The 13,488-nt window shown below is 43.0% G+C and overlaps 1 protein-coding gene across 1 annotated transcript; it reads right to left on the bottom strand.

Annotated features, from left to right (window-relative positions):
- Positions 1 to 2,005: 2,005 nt before the first annotated feature.
- GABRP (gamma-aminobutyric acid type A receptor subunit pi) lies at positions 2,006 to 13,327 on the bottom strand. The gene is made up of 9 exons (XM_032197111.1): positions 13,296 to 13,327; positions 12,502 to 12,614; positions 10,214 to 10,281; positions 8,486 to 8,703; positions 7,545 to 7,627; positions 5,317 to 5,454; positions 3,859 to 4,011; positions 3,135 to 3,328; positions 2,006 to 2,497 (listed from the first exon to the last, which is right to left on the bottom strand). Exons 1-9 carry the CDS (start codon positions 13,325 to 13,327, stop codon positions 2,183 to 2,185), a joined length of 1,314 nt encoding a protein of 437 aa, XP_032053002.1. The 3' UTR covers positions 2,006 to 2,182.
- Positions 13,328 to 13,488: the final 161 nt, after the last annotated feature.

Genomic DNA, 13,488 nt, shown 5'->3' with positions numbered 1-13,488 from the left:
AACACTTTCAAGATATTAAAGGTTTCTGATGTTAGAGCAAAACATCTTCCTCTGGCCACTCGAACAGTTCTTTAATAATAATACCCTAAGCCACCTGAAGAAAAACTCCTTCCCAACCCCTTTTCTCTCCCTCCCTCCCTTCTTGCAGTTACCAACAGCAGCAGACTGAGGTGTCACTTTCCAAGACAACATTTGGTTGCACAGAGGTGTAAGTTAGATCAAGTCCTGAGCAACCTCAAAGCCACAGAAGAATGAATGAGTAAAGCAGCATCTAGCGAAAGCAAGCATTGAGAGTGGCAACTCCTACCTGCTCTGCTACAAAAAAAATCCTTTTGTTAACATTAATATTTGGCAGCCGGTGTAGAACGCACAAGGGCATTTTAGTTGGGTTTTAAAGAAAGAAATTGACACAGAAAGAAGGCAATGATTTTTTTAATAGAGGATCTCTCTGGGGGGTTTGTGTTCATATCACCAATATTCACTTTATTACATTTTATGGAATGGAGTTTAAATGCCAGTATATACAAGCCAACATTTCATTATTGGAGTTTGTGTTTATTCACTTGCCATTGTCAGTCTGTTCCCCTTTGTCTTTTTGTGCTGCTCTTTGTAAAATCTATGATTTATGAATATGTGGCTTAGGTCCTTCACAATATAGTGTGGTGGAGTGGTTCAATAAAAAGTTATTAAAGTTAAAAAAAAAATAATCTATAGTTTGATGTGCTTTGCCCACCTTCTATAGCAGGTCCCACTGCATGTGTGAGGCTGTAATACGAACTACATGCTGAGAGGCCTCACTCAGCCAAAACTCCTGCTGACTAGCAGCCACTGCAGGCAATTACAGTTTTGCCTACAAAACTGGGATTGCACCCTCACATTTATGAAAGATACATAGACTAAAAAGAGGGGAAAAAATCTGCCATAAAACGTTCATTTTAAAATCCAGTAGCCGAAAGATACATAGCACCAAATGCCATTTGGTTCCCAAAGATTCAGTGTTTGCAGCGTGCAGCACATATTTAACTCATTTCTGTAACAGAGCTCTCAGTCCTGCTAGTTGACGAATGAGTAAAGCCCACTGGCAGTCTCCATAGCCCACTTAGAACATGAACTGCTGCAGAAACTTAGTGTTTTTTTCAGCCTTAAATAGAGAGTAAAAGATTGATTTGGATCATCGTACCCTGGCTCCCCACGCATGGTTTTTTTCCCCAGCAGCACTGCTGACTCACCGCAGCTGCAGAGCCGTACAAAGAGGGGACAGGAATTGGCCGCTCTTGTTTATGGCTGGCAAGGAACAAGAGCTGCTCATAAGGCACTCTCCAGGGTGAAGAGGAATCTATTTGTGAGGAAGACGTGGAGATAGCAGAATCTGCTCAACTGCAGCACAACAGCAAACAGCACAACAGTAAGAGCAGGAGATGGATTACAAAACAGTTCTGCCGCCCCTAGTTCCTGTTCCCAAATCTCTGAAAAAAACACAGCTCTACCAACGAAGAGCCCCTCCACCTGCCTCAGGGATGGGTAACTTCAGCAAGTGAGGATTACCTCAGTGAGTCAGGCAGGCATTACAAACAGCGGGGCACAGAACCACACTGCTGCCAGCAGCACTGAAATCACTGCTCTGGCACTGCAGCGTCCCCGGGACAAGGAAGCGCCACGCACGGGAGCCCTTCCTCCGTGCACAGCACGCTGCTGCCTTTGGGTTCACTTCCTTGAACAGAGGAGCTATTGAGCCTCCACGGTCCCTCTGTTGCTGTTATTTCTTGGAAACAAAGAACAACATCTATAATCCTACATCTTCTTAGAAACCAGAAGGTTCCAACCTACTCCAGGTTACCAGGAAAATTTTGTCGCCTCTTGTAGTCCGTGCTCTGCCACATGCAGTCCTGTGCGCCCATCCCTGGCCAGATGAGAGTCTGGAGGCTGGAGCGGAGAGCCAGCACAAGCACAAGGGCCCAGCAGAGCCACTCAGCTGAACAAGCAAGTGTCCAGCGTCAGTGTTGCTACTGCTGGAGCACGAAGGCTTTGCATCTAACGTACCCCACGCGCTGTTCTGCTCCGTACCTCAGGAATCACAACAGAGCATTTTGTCCACGGCAGATTCACTGAGGTCAGATACCTAGAGGCTCGCTGGCAGGATCCCTCTCCTACCAGAGTGGGAGAACAACGCAATCTGTTTCTACTAAAAATATAAATAATAAGCCCAATAAAACACATTGACCAACATAAAAAACAATGGAAAAAGCAATTTGGAGTAGTGGTCCACATTGCTGGGGTTCTGAATTGTGAAATAACCAATAATTCTGTGCATTTTGTTTCTCAAGACACGTTTGATTTTCTCATGAGTTTTCATGGTCAAGTCACTGCAGTTAATATTGTCACTCGAAATCTCAATACTTGTAAAACTGATTTTCCGCTTGTAGCTGGCGATGGAGCTGTTGAAGATGTTAGCGATGTTGACTTCTTCCATTTCTTCAGTGAGTTCATTTGCAGGCCCCTAAGAAACAAGAGCATTCAGTTACAGGGTTTGGCCTCTCCTATAGAAGAAGAGTGCTTATCCATTAAGAGACCGTATGGATGAAGATACAAGCACAATGCTTCATGCATATTCACCAAAAAAACAGTGTGCAAACCGGCCTTCCCGCTGCTGCCTAATTTTGAAAGTGCCCAAGTCCCAGAGGTGCCTGTTTCCATACTGTATTTATAGAGATCTTGAGTTCTTTGAACAAGTCTCATTCTTGATGTCACTGAGCAACCCACTGTTCAGCAAGGCATCAGGCTGCCCTCATGTCTGCACGGTAACCAGGTGAGGAACTCACCAGGGATGTGGGATAGTTCTCCTCCTCCTGACAGGATTTGGACCCTTGATGACGACCAAGCTACAGTCATACTGGAATATTTAATTTCTGCCACTGAAGCAGATCACTTTGAACAATTCACTGTGGATCTAGGGCTATTTGTGATCACTGCTATGGCACTTGTAGCACAAAAAACCCATATGTTTAGTGACAATTAGGAGAAGCAGCTGTTAACGGTGCCCATAGCAGGAAGACTACTGGTCTTATTCAGTTAATGAAGGACTAATTAGTGTTGATCCGAGATAACTAGTTTTATGAAGGTAGGTCAGACATTACCTCCTGAGGTGTTTTCACTGTACATTTCTGTGAGGAGCTGTAGTGAGCCACTGCATATTCCACCAGGGCACCAAAGATGAAGCTGAAGCAGATGCCAAGGTAAACATCAATGGCCTTAATGAAGCAGTTGGTTTTTGAGAGTGAACTTCGTGAGCCGATCATCAGAGTAGTCATGGAAAGCACTGTTGTTACACCTTGGAAAGCAAAAAGGACAGACCTTCTCTTACAGACACTTAGGAAAAGACTTGGCCTGTCCTCTGTCCACATACCCAACAGAGGGTACACGGTGTCACCCGCTGCTGCTATACAAAAACAGCGCAGCACCATTTAGGAGATCCAAATCATCCGTCAGCTGAATTGCTGTTGTAGCACTGACTACTAGCTTTGCAGAGGCTCTCCATGCCTTTAACAACTGGCTCATACTTTTTATACTTTCAATTAAAATGCAAATAAAAATCTCCGTCCACCAAAGCCTGTAACAAGGAATGTGTGCTCTGTCCTCCACTGCGAGGCTAACAGGAGCCTTGGCCCTACTCAGCTCTGCAGGGGGCAAGTACGCCAGGCACCGAATCTCTTCCATGCTTCCTGCTGCTAACCTAGCCCTGCCACCAGTAAAAGCAGAACATGAGCAGCAGCAGAGAACTCGAGAAAACTGCCATCTGCCCTGCCGTGGAGGCTCCCCTTCCCTGCCGAACTCTTCTCCCTCCCTCAGGCAGCAACTCACCAATGCAGGTCCGGGCAGGCACTGAATCCAGGGTGATCCAAAAAGAAACCCAGGACAACATGACAAGCAGAGTAGATGGCACATAGGTCTCCAAAATGAAATAAAGGATGTTTCTTCTCAGCTCAAACTGCAGGATCAGTCGTGGGTAATTGCCTGTTCACCAAAGGGAGAAACACAGCAAACGTGAGATTCTCAAGGACCCTCAAACTGAAATCGGGACCCCCCAGCACCAAACCTTCAGCTGATGGACATCAGCAGAGCCTCACTGAAATGGCAGATGCATTACTTACATAAGCTTCACTTCTTGTCTCAGAAACCTTTCATATCTAACATATCCTAGACAAAGGATGTATACACAAACATCTGTATGTCTGTACATATACACAAAGGTGGCTGGCAGGAGATGCAATGTGTGGCCTGCAGTGGGGCTGCAGAACTTAATCCACAGTGGGAATATTTTATTCTAGCATTGTAGCTCAGGGTGGGGATGAGCTGATACTTTCTTTGATTCTCTTTTTCAGCACAATGCATTTTTTCCCAAGACCCACTTTGAAGAGGCACTGCCAAATTCATTCTTATCTGATGGCTGAGAAATAAACACAAGATTTTCTTTTGATTTCAGCAGGCTTTGGCTCATGTCCCAAAGCATCCCAGCATCTTATCATCACAGGGATTTATATTCCGTGTATTCATTAGTAATTTGTGATCTTTGGTAACTGATCTTTGTATACTCTAAAAAAATTCAGTCCATTTTTAAAAATCAGTTTGTCATTATAGTGACATAAGCATTCAGGGGCTGGATTGCAAGTATTTTCAGGAGATATTTCTGCTGCTTAAACAATAGCTCCCTTTGAAGTGTAGAAACAAAAACCATGTTGTTCTTGGGCTGTGTACACTACAGTAAACAACAAAACATGATTATTCTTAAAACCTGATCATTCTAAGGGAGATTTGTCCCTTTCCATAGTGATAGAAGAGTATTTATGCTGAAAATTAAAAGGATGTTGAATTCTGATGAACAGAGGGATCTTAATCCATCAAAAACACGACAGAACTGTCATTTAGGAAAAAAAAAGTATATTTAGAAAGCTAATTTTACTCCCAGTCACCGTAAACACGGCTCCTTGCAGTATTTATAGACTGCAGACCTGTGAGGAGGGAAGGGAGTATATTCAGGTGTGTGTAGAGAAAGAAATAGAGAATTTAAGGAAAAAAACATGACAGATTAAGTGAATACAGTATATTAAAAGATCCATCGTTCCATGGCTTCCATCCTACAGAATGCCCGATTGCAAGTTGGATTTTACTGTCTTTCTGTCTGTCTCTCTTTGTGAGATTTGCTCGAGAGTTCCTTGATTCAGGCTTCTTGAGTCAAAAGATAGAGGTCCATAGAAGGAAGGAGGTGCGAGGGGAGATCCTTAAGAGAGCTTTACCTGCTTTTCTCTTTCACTGCTTTACCTGTCTCCTGCTGTGACTTCGAGACCAGGGTGTAATAACGTTCCACCGTGTACTGAGAGAGCCGCAGCCTTTCTATGCCATGGACAGAGTCGTTTCCTCTCAGCCATGTAAAGGTGACATCATTTTCATCATATCCCCCTAAGGAGAACAGAGAGCCGTGTTACTGTGGTGAGCCAATAACTGCCAGGTGTTGCTGTGCCCTGCCTCCTGGCTAGGAGCAGAAATGGCACCTCTGCAGCCTGGGCTGGACAAAAGCCCTCTTTCCATGTCACACCATCAGGGGAATTTTCATTGCTATATTTTCAGTCTGTTAGTTCAGATTTGGCTGGGAACATGGATCACTGCAAGTGATGCAAAGAACCCGTTTCAATCATTTGTATTGGGTATTCCAATTTTAAAATATTTTCACATTTTTTGAAGATAATTTAATATTCCTGCCATCCCCAGATCAGTTACACACTGCAGGATAGAGCTGCTGCAGTGCTCAACCCTTGAGCATATTCTTCAGTCACGCAAGGTGACACACAAACACATCCAATGTTTAGGCAACCCTGAATTCCTGCCCCAAATCAATGGGACAGATGAGACCAACAGCTCAAGCAGTGATCAGTGACCTCCACGTGTGCTAGCTGAGAAATTGCCACCAGGCATGTAAATGATGGCACTCCGTGACCTCAGGTTGGACTACAGGATACCTCAATGTGAGGGATAAAGCTTGTCACCAGCTAGCCATTCACTTCAAAATTTTCACTTAATTTAGTAAATAAGCCCATCAATCTCACTAATTTGATCCTTTTATTAAGTGCCATTCTTTGAGAAAACGAGCAGGGACACGTTTATGCTGATAATGACCTGTTCATCCTGGTAGAAGGAATCAGATGCAGTTGCGGCTCTATTTTTATCTAATTGTGTTTTCTTATTAGACACAAATTACCAGAGTTTGAGTATGATGAACTCGTAAATTAGGTGTCCAGGGAACGAATCCCTGCGTAGAATCCTAAGCATGTGACTTTTCGAAGTTTCTAAACAGTTTTATAAATCGTGGTTACTCTGGAAAATTTTATAATAAATGATAGATTGTTGTTAATTCATCTGGCATATATTTAAATAGCATTATTTCTGGGCACTTATCCTAATGAAACCTCCAGTGGGCAATGTGCATGTAATTTCATTGGAATTATACAGCAAGTGAGCATGATGTAGGACCCAATCACTTTTAAAGCAGGCCCAAACAAGCTATGCTTTAGCAGAAGAGGCCAATCATTATTATTTCAGGAGCTATCCTTCGTAATAAAGTTAACCATAGTGAACTAATATGATTTTAATGTGAAAATAATACGTGCTTCCTTAGGTGCCTCATGCTGCAACCCCAGAAGTTTAATCTGGTCTTTTCAGCTCTGAGATCGTAGATGTTGCTTTTTGTGACACAAAGCAGGAGAAGGGAGCTTGCTTGTTGGGGAGCTTCACAGCGACGTAACAGCAGCACTGTTCTTGCTGAGCTCCTGTGTAAAAGCCATGTAGTACCCTAGCTTTTCTTGGGGTCTGTGCATTTACCTGTTACCAGCTCTCAGCCAACTTTTCTGTAGACAAATGTTTAATTTAGGAGCAGAATTCCCTGACTGTTCCTTTTTTTTTTTTTTTTTTTTTTTTTTTTTTTTTTGAGGCTTCCAAGCCTGAGACTCCTCCTGTTGATGAGGGTCCCTCCATCTCCATTATTGTAACAGACAGTTCTCACAGACAGGGCTGGATTGGTTTGGGAGATGCAGCAGGTTTAAGGTAAAATGTGTGAAGTTGTTCTCTACTCCATCCCATGCACTTATCCCCACAAGTTGCTTTTGAAGTTGTGTGCAAAAAGGACCAAATTTGGAAACCTAGCAGTTACTACTTAACCCTTTCTGTACAGAACTGAACTATTTAATTTACTCTTTGATGAAGATACTATTTATTACCTTTTTTTTTTCCTAAATATAAATTTCATAGTGACAGAAAAAACTTGAAACTGTGGATTACAACACAAGCATTTGAAAAATGATCAAACAAATTTGTTTTCTTTTGACCATTATCATTTACTGCTTCAGGAGGCCACCATGATAAATACAAATATTCAAGATATATTTAATATTTTAATATTGAAATATTCAAGATGCATACTTACATACATTAGTCTTTGAATAAACAAATTTAAAGTCTTTTTCATTTTTTTTTTTCCCCTGGAGTGTTATACTTACAGCTCTCTAGCTGCAGTTTGCATGTTTGTGTGTCCATAGGATATTTTGACAGGTCCATGTTACAAGCAACAGTAGTAGTGATTCTGTAAGAAGAGAAAGAACTCTAAAGTTGCAATAAAAGCATGTAACAGAATATTTCTATTTCTCATAGCTTACTAGACCACGAGGATCCTGTTCCGTTTAGAAAATTTTGACCTATAAAATGAAAGGAATGCTACAGTCAGAGAGAACCCTCTTTAAGATATGCTCTCTACAGCCATACTGATGAAAATCTAACTGAAGGAGGATTTTTGCCTTGCTGTGGTGGGAGCCTCAGTGCAGATTAACATGTTTAACAAGTTACCCCTTGTCACCTGAGGCACAGCACCTAATGGTGCATAAACCTTAGCTTGCTTTGATGGGGAGGGTGAACGAGTCTGCTTATAGCAGCTTGCTTGCATTGAAGGTGACTGAGACACGCTCCGTTACATCTAGCTAGGAAGATCTGAGGCTTGCTAACATATCACTGTGCGCATTTCTGCAGCGCACACACACGTGCGCTTTTTGCTAAAGGTAAGAAATGATGGCTGTGTGGCACTGGATAAGGAAGTAATTCCCCACCATCAGTTAAACTTTTACTGTTAAGCTGTCCTCTCTCCCTTCCTCTCCAGCCTCCATGTGACTCTACTTGCCTTGTCCCACATAACATCCGAACTTGGGAGCTTTCTGAGCAGACCCTGCTCTACGCAGCACGTGTCGTGTTGTGGAATCCTGCCTGATCCTCGGCAGGAGTTTCCAGGTGGCCAGGACTGTGGGTACCAGATCAGTAGAGTACTGTCACAGTTGTCTTGTCGGCCCCAAGCTCATCGTTACCTCTGACAGTTGCTATCTGCTCCTGTCTAGCATAATTCTGGAAATCTATTCTGAACCACTGCCATCAGTGAAGGCAAAGGTTGATTTACCTTAAGGCATACAGGATGGTACCATTAGAGAACAATCTTATGAGGCGGTTGCCCACAGTGACATCATGCAGGAAGGACCTTTTTGACTCCACGATGTATGTGTCTGGTACCCAGAGCAATTCCACTAGGCGGGCATCCAGCGTGAAGCTCTTGTTGCCATGGAAGACTAACCGGGGATCTGTCCAGCGCTGCCGCAAATATATGGTAGCTGTGTAATCCTGGGGAAGAGAGAAAAAAAGGAGGCTGAGCATCCAGAACACCTGCATGGCATAAACAGCAGGTACATGCCATGTGTGACAAGATGCAGAACTCACAGCTGTTCAACCCGTCAAAGCTCAGCACCAAATGCATTGCAGTAAAACCAACAGATCTTCATCATTGTTTTATTTATTGTATTACATTTCCCATATACTAATGGGAAATAAGTATATATAAGAACTCTGATGTGTTCTGTATGAGAACTAGAGATTATATTCACAGTGCTTCAGTTTTATTTCATTGTGGTTTTAAAATTATTTTTATTTTGAAATGAGCAGTTATTGTAATTGATATTTCTGTGTCTGTTTTGCAGGTAAGAAAACAGATGGGAAGTGAAGATTTGAGGCCACTCAGCAAGTCACTGATATTAAAAACCAACCACTGTCTAGAGCTGGAAAATTATATGTGTGTTACATACATAATGAGAGAGACATCTGGAAGAAATAAAGGTAAAAAAAAATCCAAACGGTTATTTGATAAGTAAGGTCAAAAAAAAAAACACACGAAACTTGTAGCTTTTTTTTTTTTTTTTAAACAGGACTTTGAATTGAAGTGATTAATTTGGCTTGAATTTAGCCTACCAAGATCTATCTGCAGTGTCTGAAGCACTTGTATGTTGCTCCACCATAAAAGAACATGCAGTGCTCTGCTCTAAAGAGCCTCCTGGACAGAGACAGGACTCTGTTGTATTATTTTGCTTCCCTCCTTACAGATGCAGTAAATACAACCAATAACGCCTTTTAATTTCAGAAGGCCTGGTGTTTGTGTAACAGCATGAATCTGCTGTGTTTTACCACAGATACATTGCTTGTTTGTGGTGGACACTGCAGTTCTGTTTCATTTAATCTGTAATTTGTAGGATGGTTTAACAGAAAAGGAGCTTTAACCTGAATGAGGAATTCTCAGCAATGTTTGAAATCAAGCTGTAACCAGAAGTGGAAGGAACCAGACTCATCAGTGGTGGGAAGATGGTCTCTGCACATTTGAAAATTGTTGTTACTTTTTTTCCAGGGGGGGTGACCAGTCCGTTGAGCCTCAGCCTGTCTCAGCTCAAAACCTCATTTATCCTCCCTGAGGAGAGACACTGGCTGTCTTCATACAGCACCAGCATGTCCAACCGAGGCCAGCCCTACCCCACACAGAGGGCTGCTATGTGGAGGAAAAGGAAGGGAGAGGAAATTTCCAAGAGGCACTCAGGTGGTTTTGTTGTTGCTGTTATTTTGATTTTTATAAGCCAGTAGGACTTTTGGGGTCATCACTTTTTACTTAGAAGCCCACATTATTATGGCATCTATGTAGTCTACAACCATAACTGAGCCTTCTTTTCCTCACACCCCTGAAAGTGGTCAGACACAGGCAAGCAAAGCAGCTGGAATATGACAGTTTCTGTGCTGAACATATGGTAACATAACGAGTCTCTCAGGCAGATCCCATTCTCCTCTCTTACAAAACACAAATTATTTCCCTTACCATGTCACTCTCCGATATGCTAGAAATACTGGCAATGTCCAGGCTCATTGCGATTTGAACAGGTTCTCCTGGGGAGGGAAAGGAAAGCTTAAGCAGACAGAACCGGTCAGGATGCCGCAGTGTGGGCACTGTTTCCAGCTTCCCACACACACAACATTATCTCTAAAACTGCAGAAGCCCAAAGGGCTAGACACAGTTTCCAAACACTATGCTCACAAATGACTTTATCGTCCAAAATGAAGCTGTTGCTGTTAGGGAAATGGAGTTCTGTATTTGGTGATGGTACCAGACAGCAAATATCCATCGCCATTAGCCGTTTAAATGAGGAGCATTTCAGTGGCATTTGCCAACGGGAAGCCAAAGCCAGTTTATTCCTTGTTACCCAGTGCACAATGTTTGCACAGTGGGAGGAACAGCAAGCACTGCACAATTTGTTTCACACATGCAGCCCTCTGAGGACTCTCCACAAGCAGGTGTCCACCAGCATCCCTGTTCCTCAGCGAGGAAAACAAAGAGTCAGAAAAATTCAGCGATTCCTGAGACCACATACTGGGTTACAAACGAGAAATGCAACAGCCTTGGCCTTTTTATTACATTGCTGTTTTATTTACGAGCAAATTTTCAGCCTTCAAATCCTAATCTTGGTACTTAGCCCCTATTTTCTATTATTAACTCTTAAAATCCACCACAAGAGGGCAGCTGCTCCCCAGGAAATGACTGGAGAGCACTCACCAGGTCCTGCAATGGGCTGGGTGAACAGGTGGCTCTGAAAGAGGGTCATTATTATACAAGCAGAAAGACACAGATTGTCCCTTAGGTTGGGCCCCATTTGTTTAATCCCAGCGGCTCCAGCATGACTTTGGGGCCCACAGATCTGAGCCTGTCCCCTGGAGCACAAGGTCCCTGCTGTGCTGCTGCACACAGAGCTACTAGCAGTAGGGCCTGGTGCTTTCCACGACTGCCCTCTGCCCAGGTGGTAACACAGCAGAGCCGTCTTTGTGGGACTTGCTGAAACTCCTTTTCATCATCTCTAAGTCACCTGTAGGGAAGACTACAGGACACTTGCTTCTAAATCTCTTTCCAGGTTAGAAGGGTTTGTGGTTTTGTTGTTTTTTGAAGTGTTCCATACTCCACAATGTATTTCATTTACTTAAGATACATATTGTTTCAGGTAGCTGTCATTTACATACTTCCATCTTGTTTTTAGATATTTAGACACTTGCTACTAAAATTAATGACCAGAGGGTGGAACTGTGAGGACTTGGGGACGCTGGAGGAGGTCAAACATAAGTTACAACCACTTTTGTTTAATGGTTATAGTAAGCATAGTCTGGCATAGATGGCTGTTAAGCAATTTAGAAGCATCTGCTCACTTATATGACGGGCTCTAATAGAGCTTTTCTATTCCTGCATGAGACGTTCTGGGTATAACAAGCTGCTAAATTCTGTCTTGTCCCAGAAATTTATCACCATGGTCAGAAAAAAGGAAGGGGCTCAAAGATGCCAGCAGCAGAAGGTCAGTCTGCAGGAGCTACAGTGGAAAAACATGCAGCTCCTGGAGGAAGCTGATGGGGAATTTTTCTACTGAGCTTTGTTTCAGTAACAGGTTCTGGCAGACAAGCAGAATTGATCAAAATTTTCATAGATTTTTTTTTTTAAGCTTTAATCAATATTTTTCAGGTGCTGACTGCCATTCTGAAAGCCGTTACTCCAAGTGGTTGCAGCATTTATCTGGGAGGTGGGAGACCTGACACCTAAGCCAGACAACAGCCTCAGATGAGTTCCTAAATAACTGACTGTCCTCCAGGTGCTCACTATCTGGAGTTTCACAAGGGTTTAAAGTAGGTTTAGTTTGCATCCCAGTGTGAAGTGAAAGCACTTGTCAAAAAGGCATTATTTCTTGAAAGGAGAATGACTTATTCCTTGCTGTCTACTAAATAAATGTACATGCACAAAAATAAAGCAGAAAATCACAAGGGGTAGGCCCTAAGCAAAAGCATGCACAATTAGTGCAGAATTTATTTCCTGTCAGATCTTTCACAGGGGTGCTGAAGTTTTTATAAATTCCACGTTCTTCATAGATGGACACATTCTCATGCCCTGCACGTGCACACAACATATTCAAGACACCACTGGATGCACAGGGAGGATGGCAGCTTTGGTTACGAACTAATTTAAAAGGGACACAACCTTTTAAACTGGGGCATGCTAATGAAAGCTGAGAGCATGTTCACCCCTCCTCATTACAGACCATTCTTCAAACAATGAAATGCAGAGAGCCAACGTACCACCAAAGTAGGGCCTGAGATATTTGTTGTATCCCACGGTGAGGTTCTCAAATCCAGGGAGGGATGTCGTGTCACTGCCGCCCAGGTTGGATGCATGACCCAGCGAGCACCTCCTGGGGACACAAATAACGTCCTGTTACATGGGGCCAAGCACACTGGGCACAGCAGGTGTGCAGCTGCTTTCCCAGCTTGTGCTCAAACAATCAAACTGCATAAAATGCTTACTAAAAATAAGTAACTAATTGAAATCATGAGCACTTAGTCACATTACTTAACTTGGCTGAATAATTAAAACCTTAAAGGGATAGGAATATAGCAAATTACCTCAACAAGTAACCACAGGGTTCAGACACCATGGCATAAGGTCATTCTTTAAATGTCCCAGAGAAGTCAAGCAAGGTCAGTATATCACCGAGTTACTAATCACCCGTAATCTCTCCCTTCCCATTCCCCCTCATAAAATGTATATACAGAACATTTCATTTTTTTCCTCCTGCTTATGACAGCCTGAGACAAATCTTACTGCCCAACAGCTCCTCCCTCCTAATCACTGTTACCCTAAACAAGCTTTCATCCTCATTTGTTAGTGTCAGGCAGCATCTCTACAGCTACCATCAGGAGTAAAATCCCCGAGTATGTTGGAAGGGGAGAGGTAAGGCAGCAAGCACCTCATAGACACGAGGAAAGTTTTGTGAGCTTGACTTCCCCACCTCTGTGCACACAGAGGGTTCAACCCCAATTTACTATTACAAGGTCAAAATTAACGTTTTGTGGACAGACAATACAGCTAGTACCTGGCATTGTGAGGTTCACAGAGCTGTACCATCATATCAATAGGCTAGAGAAACAGGATTTGGGGACCATGAAAAGGTGAATTTTATGGTGCAGTGTCCCCGGGCACTGTGTTCATGTGCTCACTTGATGGAAACGTGAGTGACCCGTTGAGTTTGTTAGTGCTCTGTGAAGGGCTGAAGGAGGAGCCGTCTC

Source organism: Aythya fuligula, chromosome 14, assembly GCF_009819795.1.
Source record: "Aythya fuligula isolate bAytFul2 chromosome 14, bAytFul2.pri, whole genome shotgun sequence".
NCBI classification, from domain to species: Eukaryota; Metazoa; Chordata; class Aves; order Anseriformes; family Anatidae; genus Aythya; species Aythya fuligula.
This window is presented reverse-complemented; position numbering and strand designations above follow the sequence as displayed.